The 26,366-nt window shown below is 37.6% G+C and overlaps 1 protein-coding gene and 1 pseudogene across 2 annotated transcripts; one reads left to right on the forward strand and one right to left on the reverse strand.

Moving 5' to 3' along the window:
• Nucleotides 1–2,155: 2,155 nt before the first annotated feature.
• LOC105515293 lies at nt 2,156–3,979 on the reverse strand (annotated as a pseudogene).
• A 4,811-nt stretch (nt 3,980–8,790) lies between these two features.
• On the forward strand, nt 8,791–9,652 carry RPL10L (ribosomal protein L10-like). 2 transcript variants are annotated; one of them, XM_011947067.1, is made up of 2 exons: nt 8,934–9,042; nt 9,124–9,646. In XM_011947067.1, exons 1-2 carry the CDS (start codon nt 8,934–8,936, stop codon nt 9,576–9,578), a joined length of 564 nt encoding a protein of 187 aa, XP_011802457.1. In that variant the 3' UTR covers nt 9,579–9,646. The 2 variants fall into 2 exon arrangements, with proteins under 2 accessions (XP_011802456.1, XP_011802457.1); XM_011947066.1 differs by having other exon boundaries at nt 8,791–9,652.
• The last annotated feature ends 16,714 nt before the right edge of the window (nt 9,653–26,366 follow it).

Raw genomic sequence — 26,366 nt, forward strand, 5'->3', positions numbered from 1 at the left:
TGTGGAAGACAGTGTGGTGATTCCTCAAGGATCTAGAACTAGAAATACCATTTGACCCAGCTGCCCCATTACTGGGTATATACCCAGAGGATTATAAACCATGCTGCTATAAAGACACATGCACATGTATGCTTAACGCGGCACTATTCACGATAGGAAAGACTTGGAACCCACCCAAAGGCTGATCAGTGATACACTGGATTAAGAAAATGTGCCACATGTACACCATGGAATACTATGCAGCCATAAAAAAAGGGATGAGTTCATGTCCTTCATAGGGACATGGATGAAGCTGGAAACCATCATTCTGAGCAAACTATCGCAAGGACAGAAAACCAAACACCGCATGTTCTCACTCATAGGTGGGAATTGCACAATGAGAACACTTGGACACAGGAAGAGGAACATCACATACTGGGGACTGTCATGGGGTGGCGGGAGGGGGGGAGGGATAGCATTAGGAGATATACCTAATGTAAATGATGATTTAATGGATGCAGCACACCAACATGGCACATGTATACATATGTAACAAACTTGCACGTTGTGCACATGTACCCTAGAACTTAAAGTATAGTAATAAAAAAAACAAACAAACAAAAACAAAAACAAAACAAAAAAGTCACTGCTCAGTTATTGATCTGCTAATGAGTGCAATGACTGGACAGATATTTCCTTAATTGCTTTGAACCAATATGCTTTCCACTCTTGGCTGAAGGGATTTATGTGGCTGTGTATATATACATGTATATTTTTGGGCACATATTTTAAATTTAATTTTACTTATACATTTATACATTCAGGAAACCATTCTGAAAAAGGAAAGTCAGGGCCACCCTTTAGCAATGCCTGGCTCCCTCTTCCACCCCATCTCGGCAGCACCATGCAGACTCAAGCTGGCAGTCATCCAAGAAAATTGTCTGGGGTCTCAACGGCCCTGGCTGTGGATGGCCTCTAAAACAGTTGCTGTGGCTTGCCCTGCACCAGGGCCTCCCTCAGTGCCTGGAAGCCATGGTGTCGGAGGCCACCTGGGCCCAGGATTTTCTTGCTGGTGAACTTGTTTATCTACCTTCCAGTCACGTGGTCCAGGATGGTAGCATGATCAGAACTAGGTCTGATGGTGCCCATTTTGCTGAGATGAAAGGAATGAAAATGTGTAAACTGCACTGAATTCTGTGATGCTGGCATGTTCCCCCTGCTAGTCCTCATCCCTAAGGGGCAAGGGTGGGGGGTTCCTGGAGGATACAGGTAGAGACCCACTGCCGACCACCCAAGTGGGGCAAGTCAGGGCTGATGTGCCCAAATCCACAGCGGCCTGAGCTCTAAGCCCAACCAGCCCTCCCTTTCCTGAGCCATGTTCCTTTTAAGGCCCCCAAAGAAGATGTTCCCCTTCTTAGGTGGAAAAAGCCTAACCCCCTTCACTTTCCAAAATCATATCTCCTGTGTCAAATGAAGTAGGTGCTTGGCAGACAGAGGTTCAGAAGCACGGACCAGCATTGCATGAGCATGGATTCTGAAAAGATGAACCCCCGAACCCGACCCTCTGGTCACTGCCGAACATCCACAGGAACAAAATGGTCACAGAAAGAACAATTTGCCTAAAAGATCATAGGAGTGCCAAGATGAAAGCCAGAGGTGTCATTTTACTCATCAGATTTGATGCTGCATGAGCCTCTGTGATTTTGCAGTCCCCTTGCTTCTCTGTACCTCCTGAAAGTGCTGGGTGCTGTTCCTGCAATCCACCAGTGGTAGGCAAGATCATCCCTAACCCCGGCCAGCAGAGCCTCAAGTGCATTCCTTTCTTTGACAACTGTGGGAAATGGCTCACTCTGCTCCTAATGCTGTGTAATGTTTCCTCCTGTTGGGCTGTCAGACTGCAAATCTTTTCCCCCTCTGATGTGTACAGAAGCGAGTGACATCCTAATGACAATGACAGGGGAGGGGGCAGGGTCCTCAGAGCATCTTACATCCAAACTAAGTGGTAACAGTCAGGACCCTGCGTCGTAGGTTGAAGTGCTCACAGGCCCATGGGAGACCTCAGACATCCTAAATGGAGGGGGTGTGGTGGAGGAATTGTCATTCTGTGCTCAGATCTCCACCTGGTTAGCCCTTGGTCTAACAAAGATATTTGAATTTGTAGGTTCTATGCCTTAGTTTAGCAAAATAAATAAATAGGTTTCTGATACCCAAAGAGCTTAAAGTCCCCTTTGAAACGTGCATACAGGCATCAGATGTCTTGTTTGTTGATGTCCAGAAGATAGTGCTGCACTTTGGTTCTGTTATACATGATAATGCCCCGCCTGGAGGGATGACCAGGTATGATACCAGGTGGTCAATGCCAGCTTCTTTTATGATGTATGGGGCATCGTCCTCCAGGCTCTCGTAGTGTCCAGTCACACTGTACATTATCTCACAGGGTGCACACAGTTATACATACATCATCTATTGAATGATGTGGTCCCCACACTGACGGTCTAGTCATCTGTGGTTTGGCTCACCCAGGTGGCACATGAAATCTTCAAAGTGGATCCCCTGGGTTTTCATCGGGTTCCTCTTCTATTTTCTGATAATGCCAGGGCAATCTCATGCTTGTACCAAGGTTCAAACCAAGGATTGTGAACAACTTTATCCTTAAATGAAGAAGTAACTCTTTCGAAGGGATCTCTTACGATAAAAAACTTGAAGTATGTTTCAATCGTTTATAAGGATCAGCACTTTCTTCCACTGGGTGTCGCCCACTTTGAGAGTCTGGCAGAAAAGAATCTTGTGCTTGTCACAGACAAATATTCAGTCCAGAACAAACCTGGAGATAGGGGTGTACAAGAGATTCTTCAGGGCTTCATCCCTGCAGATATTTCTGATGAATTCCATGTGCTCCATGTAGACCACGGGCTAAACAAGCCATCTGTCCAAAAACATCTTCCCCGTCGGCTTCAGTTCCTCAAGAAAGTGCTTCTCTTCTGGCAACTTCCCCACTTCTGACACGGTTGTCAGGAATAGAAACTCCTGTCCCGCACTGTACACATCTGGATCTTTAAAGGTCAACATGATGAACTTACTAGCTGTCATGATCATGAAAATCAACAAAAAACATTCAAGCAACAGAAGCCACTGGTGGTACATGTTGTCAAACTGCAACCATTTACTGATTCTTCCTTCTGTGACCTGGGGCTCACATTTCCTTGCTGTGTTTGCCCTGACTGAAGTTCCTGGTTCCTCTTTTCAATTGCAGCTTTCCAGATGTGCATTAGAAGACAATGAACTCCTGGGTTTCTGCAGTCCCTAAGGTTCTGCATTTATCTCTTTTCCATTTCTATTCCTGGCTCCCGCTCACCTTTTTTATTGTATATCCTCCTCATGTATTGAAAAATAATCTAATTATAACTGCTAGTTGTCTGTAATGCTTACTAATTTTTTTCTTTCTTTGTTCAGTTTTGCAAGTACTCCAATTTTCATTTCAGTGAAGGAAAGAGTTTTCCTCTCAGGTATTTCTTTGAGATTCTATTCTTCAGGGTCAAGAGCAAAGATGACAAGATTTTTCTTTCCATCCTAAAATTCCAATTGTGAGCCAAGATGGACTAAGTCCTAATTACAGTGGAGGGAAAGGGAAAGACCACTTTTCTTTTTGCGTCTTCTCTTTTTAACTCAGTCACTGAAAGGAGTGAAGAGGGAGGTGGTTGGTGATCAGTGAGCTAGAGTTAAACTGATCTGCCTAACTTTAATAGCATCTGAGACATTTCTCACGCTGGCAGTTTAAACTGAGCAATTCAATAACCCAACTCCTCATGGCCCAAAAGCCCCAGACTTTTGTCTTCAGACAAATAACCCTCTATGACAATCCTGTTGCTTAACCACAACCTGGCTGCACTACTTTCTATTTACTGCCTAACCCTTTCTTACCTTTAGCACACTTGAAAGCAAAAACGACAGTTTTTGGAAAACCTGGTTCAACTTTCCAGCCATAGGTGCAGAAATGCATGCCTCAACCTCCGACTTCCAATAGGCCTCGTTTTACCTTGAAGATCAGAGGCTCAAAACACTCTGAAGCCCCTCAGGCAGGGAATGTGCATTTCAAATCTTGACTTCACTTATATTGAAAGGCTGCACATGTTCCTTCTTCCCTGCCTTCGCTCTGTATGCTCCTCAGACCCGAGTGGAGCACTTTCTTCCTCTCTCTGCCAACAATTACAAATGCAAATTCTCAGCCAAGGATGAAAGAAGTAAATTGTAGGCTTGTCCAAGTAGCAATAATACTGCAGGTCACAACTCCTGCACAAGGACACCTCCTCATTGCACAATTAATGTGAGGAAATCTCTTCCAGTTAATCCCATGAACTAGGGAGGGCCTCAAGTCACCAAAACACACTGGGATGTGGCCGGGATTTACATATATGTTGAGGCATTCCTTCAATGTTCTCGCAGTTTACAGCTCTGTCTTAGGCTTTATTTTTACACAGGGACCCAAGGCCAGCCAAAGGCAAGAGATTAGAGCCTTCTCAGGATTTCTTGAGCATGTACACAGCCCTTTACATGTGTGTGGTTTTCTATACCCCCAGAATTATGTCAGAGCTCTTCAAAGCTCCCCACAGATATCTCATTGCCAAGAGCTTTCTTTTACGTCTTTTGGCCAGCCTCTTGTTTTTCCCAATAGGTATTTTTCACCTCAGGCAGCTGCGATACTAAACAATAGCTATTTATTGATTGTTTCCAACAAACAACTCAGGAATAGAGCTTTTCCCACTGAGCAAGCTCTGATTTAGATCAAATAACAACAGCCCTGTGTATAAGGTTTTACCAGGGTACCAACAAACAAGTCAAATTGTGACAATTCTCTGGAGATGGAGCCTTAGGAAAAGCTCTTTACCCAGTCAGCCCCACCTAGTGGTTGCTTGCCTGCTGACTTTCACAGCAGCCATGGATCTGAAGAAAAGGAAATGGACATAGGGCAAGTTAACCACAAAGCTCACTGTCCTTGAGGAGAAGCAAGTTTTCTAGAATAAACGTTCCGTGGAGTGTTGCAGGTCTTAGTTTAGTTTCCAGAGTTCTGAAAAAGTTGATTTTAACAAGTTTTGCCAGTGTTCTTCTTGCCTTTATGGAGAAACAGATTCTCATAAGTCCTTTCTTCACCATTCCATAAATCTCCTCAGTGACTAACTTTTAACAAATAAAATGTAGTGGCAGTATTGCAAGCCTTCCAAGCCTAGGTTGCAAAAGGCAACATAAAAACTGTCTGGCTCCGCTCTTGAGATGCCATCCCTTGACATACAGAAACAATGCTTCAAGGAAGCCCAGGACACATAGCGAGGCTAAGTGTAGAAAATTTTATTATCAGCGCACAGGGAGACCCCAGCCAACAGCCAGAGGCAACTAAAGCTATGTGTGTGAAAGGCCTTCAAGTTGTTTTCAGTCACCATCTGACAAAACTGTGTGAAAAATCCTGAGCAAGGACTTCCTAGCTGAACCTAATCAACTCTCAGAAACCTTAGTGATAATAGTAAAGAACTATTGCTTCATGTCACATAGTCACGGATTATTGACACAGATTTGGGATACTAGAGGTAGGATGCTATGGACCCAAATTTTAAATAGGTGGCAATGTCTTTGAGATTCAGCAGTGGAAAAATGCTGGAAGTACCTTGAGATGATTGATAGAATACTGAAGGGACTTGAAAAGGCTTTTGGTGAGCACCTAATAAAAAGTTAGAAAAATGTGATAGGAAATTAGAGAAAAGAAATCCATTGTTATTTCCTGGCAGAAAGTTTAGCAACGTTGTTGCCTGTGGTAGCACAGAAAACAGAAAATTGCTTAATGAACTGGATATCTGGCTAGAGGGATTTCAGGCAAAGTGTTGAAAGTGTCACCTGGCTTCTTCTATTTGCCTATAATAAAATCAAGAGAGAGATTAGCTAATGAACAGATGGTTGAATATAAAAGAGCCAAAATTTGCTGATTTCAAAATAAAACCGTTTCTCATTCCCAGATTCTCCGAATGGCAAACAATTTTCAAATTCAGAAATAGCTTCCAGGCAAAGATCAAATCCAGGGCACTGTTAGGAAAACACTGTCTAAAAATAAAGTAAAAAAAAAACTGACTTACATAGTGTCTGTGTGTGTTTGTGTGTGTGTGTGTGTGTGTGTGTGTGTGATTCTGTGTCTCACTATTGAGATCTTTATATCTATATACCTGCATGTATGTGTGCATATATATTTTGATCTTGCAGATGTTTAAATATTTTATGATGTCACAAGTTTCCTTTACAGGTTCTATTGTTTGTGTCTTGCTTCAATAAGCCTTTCCCACTTCAATAATACAATAACTTCCTGTATCTTTTCTTCTAGTGTTTTATTTTATTCTAACGTTTAAATCATTACTAATATCTCTAGAATCTATTTCATTATAAAAAATTCAGCAAGTATATAGATTTTTTTCAAATAACAAACCAACATGTATTAAATAGTTTTATTTCTTCAACCAATTAAAATATAAACTATGATTTTAGAAGAATCTGTATAGTCCCATGCACCAAAATATTTGTCTTAATTCATGGTTACTTGAAATTATTTACTATTATTACCCATGTATTTTATTGTAAGGCTTTAATCTTGGAAATCTTAAGAGAGAAACACTTTTAAGTTGAAAATTATAACCTACATTTTAGTAAATAAAAGGACATGAGTAAACAATATTTATACCCCATCTGCCCTCAAGTCCTTACCGTGAGTAAAGGATTTAAGAAGAATTAAGGACTTTAGGACAGAACAGAACTTTACTGTGAGTAAAAGACTTGAGGGTAGTTAGGGTATAAATATTTTTCAGAGATTTCTGAAGACATTGGGGCTGTAGAAAGCAGATGGGAGAAGAACATCACTTAGGTAGGCAAAAATAAAAAGGGATTTAAAAAAACAGTAATATCACCTGCTCAGAAATAAAATTAACTTCTAACAAAATTAATAAAGCCTTGGATTCAGGAATCTTCATGTACACACGTTCCTTCCTAGGCCCTAGGATGGGCCCTAGCAATGAGCTCATGAATTGTTTTTATAAAATTTGCCCTCCGTTTTGCACTCCCACTTTCCTTCACACTTCTCCCTGAGAGTAGGCATCATTGAAGCCATCTTGGCAAGTTGGGGATCCTGCTAAAGGAAAAGTTATTAAAGAATGTATTTAGTTCGCATTTAATAGGGTGTGTTTATGTGTTCTGTAGTCACACTGGTGAATAGACGAGGTATTGCTAGTGTGTCTGGTGCTGGAATTGCTTCTAAAAATATTCTGACTACCCCTGTGCTGACTCATTTGGCACTCATTGACATTCTGATACAAAGATATATGCCCAAAGAGGTAAGTGTTTATTTAAATAATGCAAAGTGATAAAATACATTATTTTCACTGCAATTGAAAAAGACATTTTGGAGCATTCCACTTAAAACAACTGAAATATACAGACTTCTTATTTGGCAGTAATTTCAAATTTATTTATTAAAAAATTGAGAGAAAACTTGGTAAAAACTAATAGAATATAAAACAAATGCAAGACAGATGAATAATATCAATAGAAAGTATTTAATAATAAAGTACCAAATTGTGGACAAAACAAATTTCAGATCATATAAATGTCTTTAATTAAGCAAATATTTTAATTGCAGTTAATCAGCTCTAAGATTATTAATATTTTACAATCCAATTAATGAAGAATAATAAATTATTTGAGCTCATTAGAAAAAGCCTGACATGTTAAGACTGACAAAGCAATTTTTTAAATAAAAGAAAATTAAATAGTAGTGTAGGAAACGAGAAGAGAGAGGAAAAGAAATTAATCCTACAGTTTTACAAACTGAGAAGAAAAAAAAAAAGATTAAATTTACTCTCAGGAAGGGGCAAAAGATTACTAAAGCACAAACTGTTACTCTTTAATATAGTTTCAGCAGCTTTAACATTTGAAAATGAAAATAGACAAGTTAAAAAAAATCTAGTTGGCGTTTCAATTTTGTATATATCATTTTGATAATAAAATCATTTCTTTAGGCCAAAGAAAAAACAAAGTTTCATGTTTATAAAACAACTGCCAAGCTACAGATACAACAGATATCTTCTCTTTGTCCCTCTCTCTACTCTTCCTCTCATCTCTTCCTGAGTCTCATCAAAGCACTCATGCCAAGAAACCACTTTATCCAGGGAAGGTGGCCACACACTACAAGAAACAGCAATTGATCTACAAATGCTGACAGTGAGATACAAGCTCTGGAGAATGAACTGGCCAAACTGGAAGCAGTATGTTGAATAACTGGAAGGATTTTTCTTCTCAAATTCTAGGATTTTTTTTTTTTTTTTCTTTTTCTTTAGACAGGGTCTCACTCTGTCACCCAGGCTGGAGTGCAGTGGTGCGATCTCAGCTCACTGCAACTTTTGCCTCCAGGGCCCAGGCGATTCTCCCACCTCAGCCTCCTGAGTAGCTGGGACTACAAGCACTTGCCACCATGTCCAGCTATTTTTTTTTTTTTTTGGTAGAGACGGAGTTTCACTATATTGCCCAGGCTGGTCTTGAACTGAGCTCAAGCGATCCTCCTGCCTGGAAATAACCTCTTTTATACTTAAGGCAAAGCTGAAAGCAAGAGCTCCTAGCCCAAGATGGCCAGCAGGAAGGAAGCCGCTGCTGCGTCCTTGGGGCCAGGCCCAATTCCTTGCCTGGACGCCAGGGAGAGTAGACTCCACAGCTGCCTCTCTGCTCACCTCAATGCGCCAGGTCGCGCAGGTGCGGAGGCTCCAGGCATCGCTGCATCTCTAATTGGGACGTCGCGAAAGAGAGTCGTCACATCTTCCTCAGGACTCTATGGTTCCCGCGCGGGACGACGGGCAACGTATATAAGATGCGCGCAGGCGCAGTTCAGGGAGCGCACTTTCACTTTGAGGCGTTGAAGACGTTCCTGTGTTGCCATGGGCCGCCGTCCAGCTCGTTGTTACCGGTATTGTAAGAACAAGCCGTACCCAAAATCTCGTTTCTGCCGAGGGGTTCCTGATGCCAAGATCCGCATCTTTGACCTGGGTCGAAAGAAGGCAAAAGTGGATGAATTCCCACTGTGTGGCCACATGGTGTCTGATGAATATGAGCAGCTGTCTTCTGAAGCCCTGGAGGCCGCCCGTATTTGCGCCAACAAGTACATGGTGAAAAGTTGTGGCAGAGATGGCTTTCACATGCGAGTGCGGCTCCATCCCTTCCATGTCATCCGCATCAACAAGATGTTGTCCTGTGCTGGGGCTGACAGGCTCCAGACAGGTATGCGAGGTGCCTTTGGAAAACCCCAGGGTACTGTGGCCCGGGTCCACATTGGTCAAGTCATCATGTCCATCCGCACCAAGCTTCAGAACAAGGAGCATGTGATTGAAGCCTTGCGCAGGGCTAAGTTCAAGTTCCCTGGACGCCAGAAGATTCATATATCCAAGAAGTGGGGCTTCACGAAGTTTAATGCTGACGAATTTGAAGACATGGTGGCCAAGAAGCGCCTCATCCCTGACGGTTGCGGAGTCAAGTACGTTCCCAGTCACGGCCCTTTGGACAAGTGGCGGGTTCTGCATTCATGAAGGCTTTGGCAGCACTGTCTCCTTGGGCCATGCCGGTCTGACATGCTTGCTAATAAATTCTGTTTGCTGACAAAAATAACTACTTTTTAAATTTTAATATTTTTTAACCATCCAGTGTTTTAGAATATAGACTACTAGATAATTTTTTTTCTATTTATGCCATTTTAATGGCAAATGTTACCTTCCTTCAGTAAAACTATACAATTTATAGAGACAACTATTACTGTTTTAATCACTTTAGGAGAGTATAGAGCAATATGTTGAAAGTTTTGTTTGTAGTAAAGTCATAAGTTATGCAGCTATCATTTCTTGAATAAAAAATAGATTTGAGTGAAAAAATTTATTGTTTATAGAATATAAATAAACAGTAGCGATGAAAATAATAGTAGGCATTAGTGATATTTCAACCACAGCCCCTATGGAAGTAATTTATTTCTAAACTTGGTTGCCTTATGTTTTCCTATAAATTTCTGTACATTGTTTTTAGAATTACCTTACACCTCTGATTATCAGCCTTAGGACAATTGAGTATCGCTGAAAAAGGCTTTTCCAGATGAACTTTACATTGTTTCACAGTCAAGAGATAACAGTCTAATCTTTTTTTCATCATAGAAAAGTCATAGGTGACAACAGAGTTCATATTGCTTGTATCTGGGCTCCAGTAGAACCAAAAGAAGAGAGAAAATGACACTAAATCAGCTCTCTGTACTCTAAAAGGACCCTAGAGAGAGTCTGCAATTGTAGGTGCTTGTCCTGAATTAGAGTTACATTGATCACACAAGTGCTTTTTGTTTTATTTTTGAAACTACGTAAGCTAAAATTCCTGAGTTTGTACTGCATTAAAAAAATTCCTGTTCTTTACAATTGACTTAGCCTTTTCAATCTCAATCCTGCTAACAGTGCCTTCGGTGTTTTTATACTAATGGTTCTTTTTCAAAGTCAACACGTTTAATGAAAACAACAAAAGAAATACTAAATACTATAAAAACACTACTATTTAATTTTCTTTTATTTAAAAAATTGCTTTGTCAGTCTTAACATGTTTTATCTGTCTGGATATTTCTTTCAGGCCCTTGCTATATTTCCTATTTGTATATATTTAAGCTATGTTCCTATTTTAAGATGTTTTTTATGTTTGCGTTTTACCACACTTTCAAAAATGAAAATTCAACCTCAATAATAATAATAATAATCAAAAGGGAAAGGCAATACAAAACACGATAAAATAAGCAACCCCTTAGCTTCTAGTACAACCATGGCCCAGCTTTGAAAATGTTTTCCATCTTCATTATTTCCCTTTCTCTTTGGTCTTAAACCTCTCAAAACATGTTGACCTTCAAACTTGGAACTCTGCACTCACTAAATATACAGGGAGAGAAGTAAGTATAGGCTCATGAACTTCTTTGCCCTAGGGGATTGGTAACAGCAATTTTTCATGCATATAGATATGGGAGTGAAGAGAAAATGAAAGATTAAAAATTAATACATTAAAACCTGGCAGGTCAATAATTTTTTATTTAAATTTTCCCACAGTTTCACATTATAAGGATTATATATAAATTCTTTTTTAAAATATCGACATGCAAGCACTTTTACTTGTTTTTGTTAAAAATCCTTCCTACTAATTTTCCCCAAGCCATAATTTTGTTTTTTTCAGCATTTTTTTATTTTAGGGTCATTCTAATTTTTTTTTTTTTAATGGTATGACAACTGGGCTGAAGGATAGTTTCATTATAATTTTGCAGAGTTCGTTATTTTAAAATTTCTGTTCAAAATGGAAAATTGCATTTGGGAACGTATTTATGTCCATCTACTGCTGCAATAAAATGAACTGTTTGCTCATTTGAAATAAAAAAAATACAAGCATAGTTAATGAAATTCAAGCAAATACTGCCCAATGAAACTTTTTGATTTAATTGATTAAATATATAGGTTTTAATGGAAAATACTGACTGAATAGGAAGATGAAGAAAACTTCAGTAGGACTATGTACTGTATCAATTTAGTTTTGAAAAGCATATTTTATAAATGATTGTTATATAATCCATCATTTCTACTCCCTCAAAATATGCAACTGTATTAAGCATATTTAGCTTGAAAAATCTTTAATTTTTATGAAAATATACATTAGCTCTTCCGCGAATTGGCTGTCACTAACATTAGCAAGCATTTTACTTCTGCTTTAGCAGCCTTGTACTGCGTACCCTTACATAATTTAAGTAGAGCTTTCTGGTTCTCAGAATGTTACTACTGACCTAAGGATTGAGCTAAGACATCATTTCACCTCATTCATCTTCCTGGCTTTATATTAATGCCCTTTTGTTTTTGCTTTTGTTTGTATTTCAGTGTAATGACCTCATTTTCATAAAATTACCTATATATTCTTTTTTAACAGCAAATTAGGTGAAAAATAGTAAAGTCAAACTAAATTATACTTGCAATAATAATTCAAAATGAGGTTATTGTCACTAAACAATCGATAAGAAGAAAAGCTGGTGTCAGGATGATTGGATTTGAATCTCAGCCTTTTTACTTTCTTGGGCAAATTACTAAGTATAGCCATTCTTAGTAATTTTGCCTTCTATAAAATGAGATGAAGACACTTTAGTTATAGGGTTGATTTTAGGATTAAATGAGATAATGCATTGAGAAATTAATTTTTATTATCATTATGATTTTTTTTTTTTGAGACAGGGTCACGCAGGCTAGAGTGCAGTGGCGTGATTATGGCTCACTGTAGTCCTGACCTTCCCAGGCTTTGGTGATCCTCCCATCTCAGCATCCCAAGTTGCTGGACCTGCAGGCATGCACCACCATGCTCAGATAATGTTTTTGTATTTTTTGTAGAAATGGGATTTTTTCATGATGCCCAGGCTGGTCTCAAACTCCTGGGCTCAAGCAATCTGCCCACCTCTGCCTCCCAAAGTGCTAAGATTATAGGCATGAGCCACTGTACCCGGTAGAGAAATCGAACAGTATTGTGCTTTGCACATATTAATTATACAAAATTGATATTCAGTTAATATTGATGTTATTACATTTGCTCTTGCTTCACTCCTCAGCTACTAATTTTTGGTGCCTGTATTATTATTTTTTCTTGATTTATAACCTTAATATTCTGTCTTGCAATCATTGCTTCCAGTTATATACTCTGAGTTCTGGATTTAAATGGATTCAATATTCTGTTTCAAGTTTTTTTTTTTAATCTTTAGTTTTATAATTCCCAGTTTCATGTCATTGAGTTTTGTCATCTCTTTGTGAAATTCTTCTGAAAAAATTTATGCTTTACTGATTATCCTCTACATATGACTCACTTATGGGGATTAGCTTACTTTTCTGTCCCCCAACTGGATTTCTTATCTACTTCAGCCACTTGTTAAATTCAATATTATTTTTCTTTTTTTTCATTTTTATTTTCCAAAGAATGATTATATATGGCTATCATGTCATTATGTTTATACAGCTTGTATGTCATGTAGAGTATTCTGCTCAGACATTCTATTTAATCAGAAAGGTTGTGGGTGCATTTCTCTTGGCACTGTTTCACAAAACTTTTGACATTTTTTTGTTCATCTAGACTTCTCTTTGGGTGTTACTTTCCATGGCCTTGGGATGAGAGGATGGGGAAAAGAGAGAACTTGAAGGTTTAAGTATACCCTTTGATTCTGGCTAGATTCCACTTCTTCTGAGATCCATTAAATATCCTACACCAAAGCACACTCCAGTCAGCCAGGTACACAGTCCACTCTCCAGCTGTGACATATTCACCTTTGGCCTGCTATTATTCGGTGCACAACCCTGGAAAATGTCAAACCCAGTTGCTGTGCATCTTTGGTGTTGGTGTGACCTCCACTTGTCAATGGATTTTTCTATAATTTTTGCTTCTGTAAGTCTATGTTAAGTACATTTCTCTACATATTAAGGCATAATTGAAACATATTTTTTAAAATTTGTTTCAGAAATTTTTTATTTTAAGAGGTTGGACAGTTCTGAAAAGGTACATGGTATAAATGATTGTTATATAACTCATGATTTCCTCCAATCCCTCAAAATATGGAATTACACTAAATGTATTCAGCCAGAAATCTTTAATTTAAGAAAGCAAAATCTGGTTCTGACTTACCACATGACAATACTGCCTTCATTTTTATATCTCCTCCTAAATTTATGACATATATAACTATTTCCTTGTCTGCCTTTGGCTATATGTATTTTATCATATTTTATTCATTTCATTAGGTATTGGGGAAAGAAATCATCTGATCATGTTTTTCCTCAGTTTATTACCCAGAATATTTTTTAATGTTGGACTAAAGAATGATCTACCTTTAGAGACTTTAATATTTCAGACAACTCATGTAAAAACTCTGCATTTCCACATTTGTAACAACTTCCAGTTATTTTTTATTGTTGTGGCTCTCAAATAATTATACCTAAAATACTTTGAGTATCAAAATGATAAACTTTAAATATCAATTCCAAAAAGATCAACTTTGTGTTTGTGTCCATACAGAATCTTAACTCTCAATATGTTATAAATAATAAGCTAATTTATTAGTTTTATATATGTATATAAATAGACAAGAGTTACTGATTAAGATATATTTTTGTGCTTCACATATTTAAAGAACAGAACCATATGTACAGTAGAAAATGTATTTTGAGGATTATATTATTAGACAGTTCAAGGGTCCTATTCATGAAATTTCCTTTTGTACTAAGGTGACTGGTCACTGATAAATAGAAATATATGAGGTTGAGGAAGAGGACAGAATGTTTTGGGCAAATGGAGTCTTCTCAAAGGTGTAACTGTCCCATCTGCTCTCAGAGAGGAAGAGGACATTGCAATGACAGGAAATGGTGTTTTATTTTGCCCAAATGTTACGTCACTAAACTGAGACTTCATGGTGATGGTGAAGACAGAAGAGATGGTGGAACTGATACAGAGATTGTCAGGAAACAGCCCTTATATTCAGTCTCTGATATAATAAGGATAAGACTTACATTTCCTGTGAGTGTGGGGCCATTACAGTGTTTTAAATATAAGCATAATTGTATGTTCTATGCCCTATACTTCAAAAGCATTGTTTATTGGGAGGGGGCAATATGGCAGCAAGAGGCTGTATGGGGGACTTACTCTATGGTTGCAGCTGCAGGCAGCAAGAAAAGAGCCACTGTGCCTTAGCCAGATTTCCTTTGAGGGAATTGGATAGGGAGAGAAACTCCAGTATCCTCTAAAAAACTGACAAACAGACCCTATAAAAGACTCAGCACTTGGCCATCAAACATATGAAGAACCAAAGGCATGTGTCTTTACAGTAGAATGATTTATATTCAGTAATGGGATTGCTGGATTAAATGGTATTTCTGGTTATAGATCCTTGAGGAATCACCACACTGTCTTTCACAATGGTTGAACTAATTTACACGCCCATCAGCAGTGTGAAAGCATTCCTATTTCTCCACATCCTCTTCAGCATCTGTTGTTTCCTGACTTTTTAATGATCACCAGCACTTGGCCACTAAATACATGGAGAAACAAGAGTAGTATAAAGAGAACCAGCAACAGCTGAAAGAGAACCTGTCTCTCATGACTTGAAGTCATTTAACAAAGAGAATATTGTCTATGTTTACATTCTGTTATCAATAATCTAAACCAAGGGATGGGGGAGAAAAAGAGGAATAAGAGAGCATATAATTTCCTTTTTCCTGATCTAAGTAGCTGAAACTGCTAGTCTAGGCTACACTAATGGAACAGATGAGAGATTTAAAAATGATAAATAACAATTTTCATAATTAGCAGTGATTGAAAAGTTTTGGAAAGAACCTCAGATATCGTTAAGGAAATGCCTTAAATATAAGCAAACTTTAAATTATCGTCACTGAAACCCATGTTCATGTGGCTGTAGTCAAATTGTATCTCTCAGCTACTTACCTACCTGTAGCTTATGTAAGTCTACCTACCTATAGATCTCCCAAATTTCCCATAAAAAATGCCTATCAGTCTTATCTTCCATCTACTTAATAGGAATTTGATTTATACGTACAATGGACTGCTTCAGTTTATGCCAATACTCTTCAATTGTAAGCCATCCGTTTTTGAAACAAAATGCCAAAAATGACATTAATAAAAATGCCATTTTCACAGTTATATATATACATTTTTCAAATGATAATTTTAAGTTGTCAAAATGTAACAGTCTACAAGGTCAAAACCACCTTATCTAAAAGCAAGGTTGAGATTTTAAAAAGTTTTATTCATAAGTACAGTTCATGACGTATTTGTGGCAAATGCCATTAGGATTTATTGACAGAACTAGTGAATTTGAAGTCCGTGGACCCCTGAACTTGAGAAAATATTTTATTACATAACTGATTTGAAAAAGCCTATGTCTTAAGATCCAGTAATAACACTATAGATATCTATTGTAGTAAAGCTCTCAATTATATGAACCAGAAGATATATGCAAAGGGCCTTCATAGCATTGTTCATAGTAGCAAACACTTTTTATCCTTAATTTACATAAAGAGGACAATGAATATATCTATTGTGGTATATTAGCTATGGGAGCTACTATGCTTACTGAGAATCAGTGAATGACATCTATAGCTAAAACATGGATAATTCTCAGAAGATATTGAATGAAAAAAAGAAAATAAGACTCTAAATAATATTATGTCATTTTTTAAAGCTCAAAATGCAACAAAACCAAAGGTAATACTGTGTTATGTGTAAATAAATATATGATAGATCTAGTTTTTAAAGGTAATGCTAACTGAACATTTAGGATAGTGGTTGCATGGGTGGGGCATAACATGGCAGGGGAGGAACAGGGATAGTCTATGGAGGGTACTTTATAATAATATTTTATCTTTTAAAGCAAGTCCTTCCAGGTCATTATTCATCAGTATGTCTGGGTTATTCTTGCAATTTTTCCCTTCCAATGATTCTAAATTTGAAAATCAGCTTGTGAGATTACCATAGTCAGTTACCTTAAAAAACTTATTAAAGTAAATTTATAAAGTTAAAAATATATTACTTTATATTTTATAATTGATAATTTTATTATGGAGGTCTTGGGAGATGTAAATTTATTATTTGTTGTTTATACTTTTATTCCTATTTCCTAGTAGTTTGTTTTGTTTTATTTTTGTGGGCCTATGCTTTGCTTAACTTATCCTCTTGTATACCAAGATCTGTATTGGGTACTTTTTGCTCGTGTTTCTTTCCTCTTTCTTTAATTCACACACTTTTGCCACCAGAGAAAATTTGTAGTTGATTCTGCCTGTTCCCTAGAATGCTACCATCCTGAAACCAATTTCTCTTGTCATGAGAGATAAAAAATGTGTGGTTCTCAGGTTGAGCTTTCTGACTTTGCTGTGCCCTCAGGTTTTGTAATTGTGTGTCCCTGATAAATCCACCACCTTACGTATACTAACAATTCACAGCTCTCTGCTCCAGTTCCCATTGTTTGTTTGCTTCTGGTTTAAGTCCTTGAATATTTATTTATTTTCTAGTGAACCTAGAAATGTATTAAAAGGTAAGACTGTAGGCAAAATCTAGTTATATCTAGATGGGAGGATCACTTACAGTACATAGTCTTCCATACTGCTAAGTGGAAGTTTTGTGATATATTTTAATTTCATCTCTGTTTCTTGAAAAAAGCCGTGATATCTATACCCTGGAATCATATTAATGTACACAGATTCATACATAGTATAGTCTTTATAATTTTATTGCCTACTGCAAAAATTTAGATCTAAAATACTTTGTACAAAGTGGTGGATTTTTATTGCCTTATCTTATGTCAGGAAATATGTTTTTCAAAATTCTCTTCTCCATAGAGTGCTTAATCACTATAGAAATTGACATGAAATTTGGAAGGCAGAAATGAAGCAACAATTATAAAATTGGTGCAGGGCCCCAGGCATCATTGTGATTCAGAAATGTTGTGTTTGATTTGTTGGTTCACTTAATTGAAGGATGCCAGCTATGTCAGTTCCTCCAGCCCTTGCTACATCTTGCCCTTCACCTCTCTGAAACCCAGGCCAGCCATAAGTGCATCTTTATGCCGAGTGGCACAGACTTTTCTATTCACAGACATTGTTGGAGTCAGAGGCACTGACCTGGATTTTAGATTGTCTTCATGGGTTTCAATTTATCCTTGTGAGTTTCATTTGTCCTGTGAGATACTGACATACTGTTTGTCTATACTTACCTTTACTTTGCATTTTTTTTTCTCCGAATTGTCTGCCTTACTTGCTTGTAGCAATTTTGTGGTCACCACCAGAAAAGAGGCAATCAGATTCAGGAAATTTCATTGTCCCTGCTTGGTGACTGTGTTAGTCTGTTCTCACACTGCTCTAACGAAATACTTGAGATTGGGTAATTTATAATGAAAAGAGTTTTAATTGACTCACAGTTCTGCAGCCTGTACAGGAAGCATAGCAACATCTGCTTCTGGGGAAGCCTCAGGAAACTCACAATCATGGTGGAAGGCGAAATGGGAGCAGGTGTCTTACATCGCAGGAACAGAACCAAGAGGGGGCGGGGGAGAAGATACTACATATTTTTAAACAACTAGATCTCATGAGTACTCATGCACTATGGCAACACAGTATGAAGGGGAAAATCTACCCCCATGATCTAATTACCTCCTCCCAAGCCCCACCTCCAACATTGGGGATCAATGTGAGATTAGGGCAAGGACACAGACACAAACTATATTAGTGACTTAGGTGACTTTTATCTGATCACACTGTCTCCTTCAAGACTGCTGTTTTCCCAGCCTTTCTCACTATTATGCAAAGTCTAATACCCATAATAAATCTCTTATTCTATATTACGCTTAATTCTTCTTTCTTGAGCAAACTAACTGCTATGGTCATTACGATTATTAAAACCAGGAAAAGATCAAAACTTGGTTCGATGTAGCTATTGAAAAGAGCAAATATATTGGAATATACAGACTTCTGTTTAGATCCTCATTCTGCCCACTACTTCTCTTTTCATCTTGAGCAGTTTATTGAACCTTTCAGGGCCTTAGCTTCATAAACTTCCCATCTGTAAAATAAAGTGGTATTTATGAGAATATGCACTTAGCACAGCTTCTGGGACATAGTACACTCTGAATAATGTTGCTTATTATTATTGTCCTTTCTTATTAAATATTAGAACTTAAAGGAATTCACTATGTATTAGTTAAACTAGTTTATATCATTACTCTGGTTATGAAATTAAAGTGGCACCCATTTTGATTGCAGAATCTCCAAATCTCTTGATGTTATCTTTAAAATTCATGTTTAAAGTGTACATTGTATTTATTCTTTTCTCAGTAAATCTGATAGTGATGAAGTATTTGAATATAAGTGTGAAAGGTAGTAATAGCCATCATATCCAGTATTACCTGGCATATTCATTCTGATTCTGTACTGAAGACACAAAAAATTTATGTGGAATAACTATTGTAGCTTACACAATTCTGCCGTATTTTAACTTTTTTGTTGTTATACTTTGTTCTGGGATACATATGCAGAATGTCGAGGTTTGTTACATAGGTATACACGTGCCACAGTGGGTTGCTGCACCCATCAACCACATTAGGTATTTCTCCTAATGCTATCCCTCCCCTAGTGCCCCACCCCCTGACAGGCCCCAGTATGTGATGTTCCCCTCCCTGTGTCCATCTGTTCTCATTGGTCAGCTCCCACTTATGAGTGAGAACATGCGGTGTTTGATTTTCTGTTCCTGCATTAGTTTGCTGAGAATGATGGTTTCCAGCTACATCCATGTCCCTGCAAAGGTCATGAATTCATCCTTTTTTATAGCTGCATAGTACTCCATAGTGTATATGTGCCACATTTTCTGTATCCAGTCTAACATTGATGGGCATTTGGGTTGGTTCCAAGTCTTTGCTGTTGTGAATAGTCTTGCAGTAAACATACGTGTGCTTGTGTCTTTGTAGTAGGATGATTTATAATCCTTTGGGTCTATACTCAGTAATAGCATTGCTGGGTCAATGGTATTTCTGGTTCAAGATCCTTGAGGAATCACCACACTGTCTTTCACAATGGTTGAACTAATTTGTACTCCCACCAACAGCGTGAAAGCATTCCTGTTTTTCCACATCCTCTTCAGCATCTGTCATTTTCTGACTTTTTAATGATTGTCATTCTAACTAGTGTGAGATGGTATCTCATTTAAAGTATATGTTAATATATTTTAAGGCATTTAATCATAATTTTAATTCCACAAGTGATTGTGTGTGTGTTATGAAAAAGAATATTATGAAGTAATTATTTTTACAGTAGTATAAAAATACCAAGATAATTCATTATTTCCAACTTACAAGCTATAGCAGGATATTGATATATATTATATTAGATTGAATGAACCATGAAAAGCTATGATTAAGTGGGAGAAAGCATTTCAATTTGTCTTCATGTATTTTAAGAGGTTTATAAAATGAAAGAATGGGCTATATAAATTAAACTGTTTTAAAAAACACTGAACTGCAACTGTAAGATCATAAAGAATGTGACCTAGGCATTGTCTTTCATTTGGACTTAACCCTGCCAATGCATCAAATTCTCACATAATTGCAAAGTCTTCATGCTAGATTCTGATTTGTAAGATTTTTTCTCTCTCTCCCTCCCCCCACTCACACATACACATGCACGTACACACACATATGTGTGTATACGTTTTTTACATACACATATATTTGAGATGGTAACTCAGTGCTCTAGCAAATTTGGAAGTTTCATATTCAATCCAGTCTAATCACAGGCCAATCAACTAAGGGTAGAAGAAAGGAAAAATCACTTCTGGAATGAAACCTTTTAAATATCAACTATTTGTCCAAAAATATATTATATTTAAATAATCAAGCATAATATTTTGAACTTTGAGAATAATAATTACTATACTGATCAGCTGTTAATATATAAGAAGGAATTAGAAATTATGTGTAGAATTCCTAATTAAGCTTGCTCTTTGCAAATTACAATAATGCCCCTAAATACTCTTAAAACAAAAGGTAGTCTGAGTAATGTAATAAGGCTCATTATTACCAACCCCAAATTAATCCATTATTCATGTGAATATGAAGTAACTGTGTGAAAGTTAAATAGTATTATTTCTTAATACAGATGTACTTTTAGATAAAATATATTCAATTTATTAGGTTAATCTGAATATTAAATACTTTTAGTGGGATGTGGCAGAATGAGACAGAACTGAACCTAGAAATAGAATCCGTGGAATGAAGTTCCAATTTCATCTGAAAGGTAGAACATTCTAACAAAAATATGGACACAGGTAACAATTGGCAAAGCTATCATTACATTTGGTGCAATTTCAAGAAGTCTTAGGCATCTTTACAAGCTGGTATGGAAATGTTATGGAAATTCCAGTCCCAACGAGGTTGGTAATATCAGTGCAAGAAAAAAATCTCGATAACTATTAGGATAAAAGTCATAAGAATTGGATTTAGCCACAGGATTTTAGTTTCAGATAGAAGTGTTATCAAGACTAACAAAATACTCTCAGGTCTGTAAAAGGAAAAATAGGCTTGTTATTAATATAGTGATTGGTCAACTTGTCAGAATTGGGATAAAAGATCAAAATGGGGTTCATAATTATGGTATGTATAACTGTTTTTAAACTTGAGTAAAAGTGGTCCCTTTATTACTCCGTGTGATTTAGAGGATTCCATACATTGCATAGGTTTCTTGGTACACAAGTGCAAGAATCTCTTAATCTCTTTAGGGAAAACATCAATGAATAGAATTGTAGGTGGTAGAATGCTTCAATTTTGCCAAATAACACTAAATCCTTTTCGGAAAAAAACATGTGAATTTATTCTTCTACCAGCAATGTATGAGATTCCCATTCCCAAATATTTCCCATAACTTTTTTTGACTTTTTATGCTTTTAAACAATTTTATAATATTGAAATGATGTCTAAATGTGATTTTAATTTTCATTTTTCTGAGGAGCTTTTACAGGTTTTTAAATGTGATTTGGCCATTCATTTTTCTTCTTTTGTGAAACAGCATATTCTGTCTTTTGGAAATATTCTGCATGGCTGTTTTTATTTTGCCTTTGAATTTAGAGTCTTTCTGAATATTAGACCTTTATAAAATATGTTTTATGTGTTCTTTATGTCTTCTGCTTATCTGTCATTTATCTTTTCAACTTCTTTATGGTGTTTGGATAAGCTGAAATGAAGTTTACTGTATTTATATATATAAATTATTTCCTCTATTGTTTTTACCGTTTATATTTTCTTTGAATGTCTTTTTCTGGAGAAGAACTAAGGTGACCAATAGACACAGCAAGGAAGTGTATCTCCCACCCAGAGACGAGATCATCAAGAAGACCGGCACACTCTGAGCAGATCTTAGAAAGGAAGATACTGAGAATGGATCGAAGGTGAACATAGATCCTAGGCTGAAGTGGGAAGAAGCTGGGAACCCTGTACAGGGATGCTGAGCACCAAGACTTGTTTCTGGCCCACAGTGACTCTTGGTGAGTTAAATAGGTGAGGGGTGGCCTACTCTTGCCACAGACCTCCAGAATTCTAGCTTCAGGAGACTCCACAACCCCCATGGACACTTGTGCCACCTTAGAGAGGTGGCAGGGACAGGACTCCAGACTGTGCTGAGCAAAGGTTTGGCATGGGAACAGGTGCATTGGAGCATGGCCAGGGATGCCCAGCCTCAAGGTTCATGACACAGCTCTAGGTGGCTTTGGCTTTTGTTGACTGTCAGACCTGGGCAGATCAGGGCAATCTTGCCTGTGGGAAAAAGCCAGTCTGATCTGAGTGCACATCTGTCTACCAGCCTCTCCTGGGGTTCCTGCCTGGCCAAGTCTGCTTGGAGCACAGCCCTGGATGCCCAAATGGGGTACTTCCTGGCAGCAGCCACCATAGGTCATTTGCAGGTAGGTCCTGCCTAACTGTTGGAGAGCTTCTGCCGATGGTACCCCACAACATGCACCCACACATAGCTTCCCACATCATTTTGCTGGCAGGCACCCACGCACAGACTCTCAACACTGCTTTGCCATTGCATGAGCAGACCTCACTGCCCCACCTCCAGCAGTGTACTTGTGCATGCATGGTCTTCACTGCAGTCACCCCACTGCTGCCAGTGCACACTGCAGATGCCACTGTCACTGCTCTGACAAAGTGCTTTTGCAGGCACTGCCCATTGGAGTGTTGTTGTCAGCACACCAGGAATACATAAGTTCCTCAAGTGCAGCAGGTGCTTAACTTTGAGGTGCCAGAGCACAAAGCTTTGGGCCTGGTCTCAGCCCTCCAGTGATAGAGTGCAAAGCCCAGGAGTGCTGAGCTGAGTCTTGGCCCCTTAAAGTCATTCAGAAACAAAGCCAGGTTACTGAATCCAACTTATGCTACAGTCAAACTCTCAGCAGCAGAAAAAGAAAATAAAAGTAAAAAGTCTCATCGAAAGGAGAGCAAGTTCAAAGATTATAAGGAACATCAGCCCACACAGATAAGAAAGAAACAATGCAAAAACTCTGGCAATTCAAAAACCAGTGTGTCTTCTTACTTCCAAATGACTATACTAACTCCCCTGCAATGATTCTTTGTGAGGCTGAAATGGCTGAAATGACAGACATAGAATTAAGAATCTGGATGGCAACCAAGATCATTGAGATTCAGGAGGTAGTTGAAACCCAATCCAAAGAATCTAAGGAATCTAGTAAAACAAATCCGGTAAAATGACACAAGGGTTGAAAGGTGAAAAAGTCACTTTAAGAAAGAACCAAATTGATCTGATAGAGCTGAAAAATTCACATCAAGAATTTCATAATACAATCGGAAGTATTAACAGAAGAATAGACCAAGCTGAGAAAAGAACTTTACAGTATGATGACCAGTTCTTTGTGTTAATTCAGTCAGATAAAAAAAATTAATTAAAAAAAACCTCTGAGAAATATGGGATTAGTTAAAGAGATCAAATCTACAACTTATTGGCATCCTTGAATGAGAAGGAGAGAGAAAATGCAATTTGGAAAACATCTTTGAGGATACTTTACATGAAAATATCCCAAACATCTCAAAAGATGTCAAAATTCAAATTTGGGAAATACAAAGAACCCTTGTGAGATACTATATAAGATGACTATCCCCAAGACACGTAGTCAACAGATATTCCAAGGTCAGTGCAAAAGACAAAATATTAAAGGCAGCTAGAGAGAAACAGTGGGTCACCTACAAAGGGAAGCACATCAGACTAACAGCACACCTTTCTGCAGAAACCCTACAAGTCAGAAGAGATTGAGGGCCTATGTTCAGCTTTCTTAAAGAACAAATTCCAAGTAAGAATTTCATATCCAGCAAAACTAAGCTTCATAAGTGAAGGAAAAATAAAATCTTTTTCAGACAAGCAGATGCTAAGGGAATTGTTACCACCAGGTCTACCCTCAGGAGGTACTTAAGGGAGTGCTAAAAAACCAAAAGACTATTACCAGCCACCACAAAACACATTTAAGTATGTAGATAATTGACATTATAAAGTAATTCCTGCATAACATCCAACTAACAACACAATGACAAAAATCATGTCTGCGCAAATCAGTATAAACCTTGAATGTAAATGGGTTAAATGCCCCAGCTGAAAGGCAGAGTGGCAAGCAGGATAAAAAAATAAATAAGTAAACCAACTGTGTGCTATCTTCAAGAGACCCATCTCACATGCAATGACACCCATAATTTCAGAGTACAGGGATGTTGAAAAGTCTCCCAATCAAATGAAAAACAAAAAAAGAACAGGTATTGCCATTCTTATTTCAGACAAAGCAGACTTCAAACCTAGAACAATCAAAAAGGATAAAGATGAGAGGCCAAGGTGGGAGGATCGTTTGAGGTGGGAATTTGAGACAAGCCTTGGCAACAAAGCAAGACACTGCTTCTATTTAAAAAAAAAAAAAAAAAGAAAAAGAAAAGAAAAGAAAATTAGTCAGGTGTTGTGGTGTATGCCTGTAGTCCCATCTACTTGGAAGGCTGAGTTGGGAGGATCATTTGAGCCTGGGAGGTCAAGGTTGCAGTGAGCCATAATCACTCCACTACACTCCAGCCTGGGCAACAGAATTTTGACCCTGTCTCAAAAAAAAAAAAAAAAAGAAAAGAAAAAGAAAAAAGGAAAACAAACAAAGAAGGGCATTGTGTAATGATAAGAGTTCAATTAAACAAGACGACTTAAATATTCTACATACACACACACACCTAACACTGGAGCACTCAGATTCATAAAACAAGTTGTTAGACACCTACAAAGAGACTTAGATGACCACACAACAGTGATGAGAGACTTTAATACTCCACTGACAGTCTTAGATGATCATTAAAGCAGAAAACTAACAAAGATATTCAGGATCTAACCTCAATACTTGACTAAATGGAATTAACAGACATCTACAGAGCACTCCATTTAACAACAACAGAATATGCATTCTTCTCATCTGCACATGGCACATATGCTAAATTGACCACATGCTCAACTTTAAGACAATCTAAACAAATTTTAAAACAAACAAATCATATCAACCACACTCCCAGACCACAGTGCAATAAAAGTAGAAATCAATACTAAGAAGATCTCTCAGACTATACAATTACATGAAAATTAAACAACCTAAAACAGAATGACAATTTCGGGTAAACAGATTAAGGCAGAAATCAAGACATCATTTGAAACTGATGAAAACAAAAGTACAACATACCAGAATCTTTGGGAAATATCTAAAGCAGTGTTAACAGGAAACTTTGTAGTACCAACACCTACATAAAAAAGTAAGATACTGAAGTAACAACCTAACTTCACACATAGAGGAAATAGAATAACAAGAGCCAACCAAATCCAAGGCTAGCAGAAGAAAATAAATAATAAAAATCGAGCTAAAATGAATGAAATTGAGACATGAAAAACCATATGAAAGAACAATGAAACCAAAAGTTGGTTCTATGAAAGAATAAATAAGATTGATAGGCCACCAGCTAGACTAATAAAGAAAAAAAGAGAGAAGATTCAAATAAGCACAATCAGAAATGACAAAGGGGACATTACCTCCGATCCTACAGAACTACAAAAAAAAAAAAAAAAAAAACTCCTCAGAGACTATTATGAACATCTCTATGCACACAAACTAGAAAACGTAGAAGAAAGAGATAAATTCCTGGAAACATACACCTTCCCAAGATTGAACCAGAAAGAAATTAAAACCCTGAACAAACCAATAACAAATTTGGAAATTTAATCAGTAAGAAAGTCTACCAACCAGAAAAATCCCTGGACCAGAAGAATGCACAGTCAAATTCTACCAGACATAAAAAGAAGAGCTGAAACCAATCCTACTGAAACTATTCCAAAAAATTGAGGAAGAGGGACTCCTTTCTAATTCATTCTATGAGCCAGAATAATGCTAATATCAAAACCTGGCAAAGATATAATGACAATGAAAACTACAGGTCAATATCCTTGATGAGCATAGATGAAAGAATCCTCAACAAAAGGTTGAGTGTGGTGGCTCATCCCTGTAATCCCAGCACTTTGAGGGGCTGACACAAGAGGATCCCTTGAGACTAAGAACTCTTGCCATCAGCTGCATGCCTGAGTGCCAAATATTCATCAAAGAAAGAATATCTTAAAGCCCCATAGAAAAAGACTATGCAAGGTACCCTTGGGCACTATATTAGTCTGTTCTCACCCTGCTCATAAAGGCATACCCGAGACTGGGTAATTTATGAAGGAAATGGGTTC

Source organism: Colobus angolensis, unplaced genomic scaffold (genome assembly GCF_000951035.1).
Source record: "Colobus angolensis palliatus isolate OR3802 unplaced genomic scaffold, Cang.pa_1.0 Scaffold258, whole genome shotgun sequence".
In the NCBI taxonomy this organism is placed as follows: domain Eukaryota; kingdom Metazoa; phylum Chordata; class Mammalia; order Primates; family Cercopithecidae; genus Colobus; species Colobus angolensis.

Bases quoted from the DNA above. Each gene is read 5' to 3' on its own strand.
- RPL10L (XM_011947066.1), top strand. From the start codon at position 8,934: ATGGGCCGCCGTCCAGCTCGTTGTTACCGGTATTGTAAGAACAAGCCG.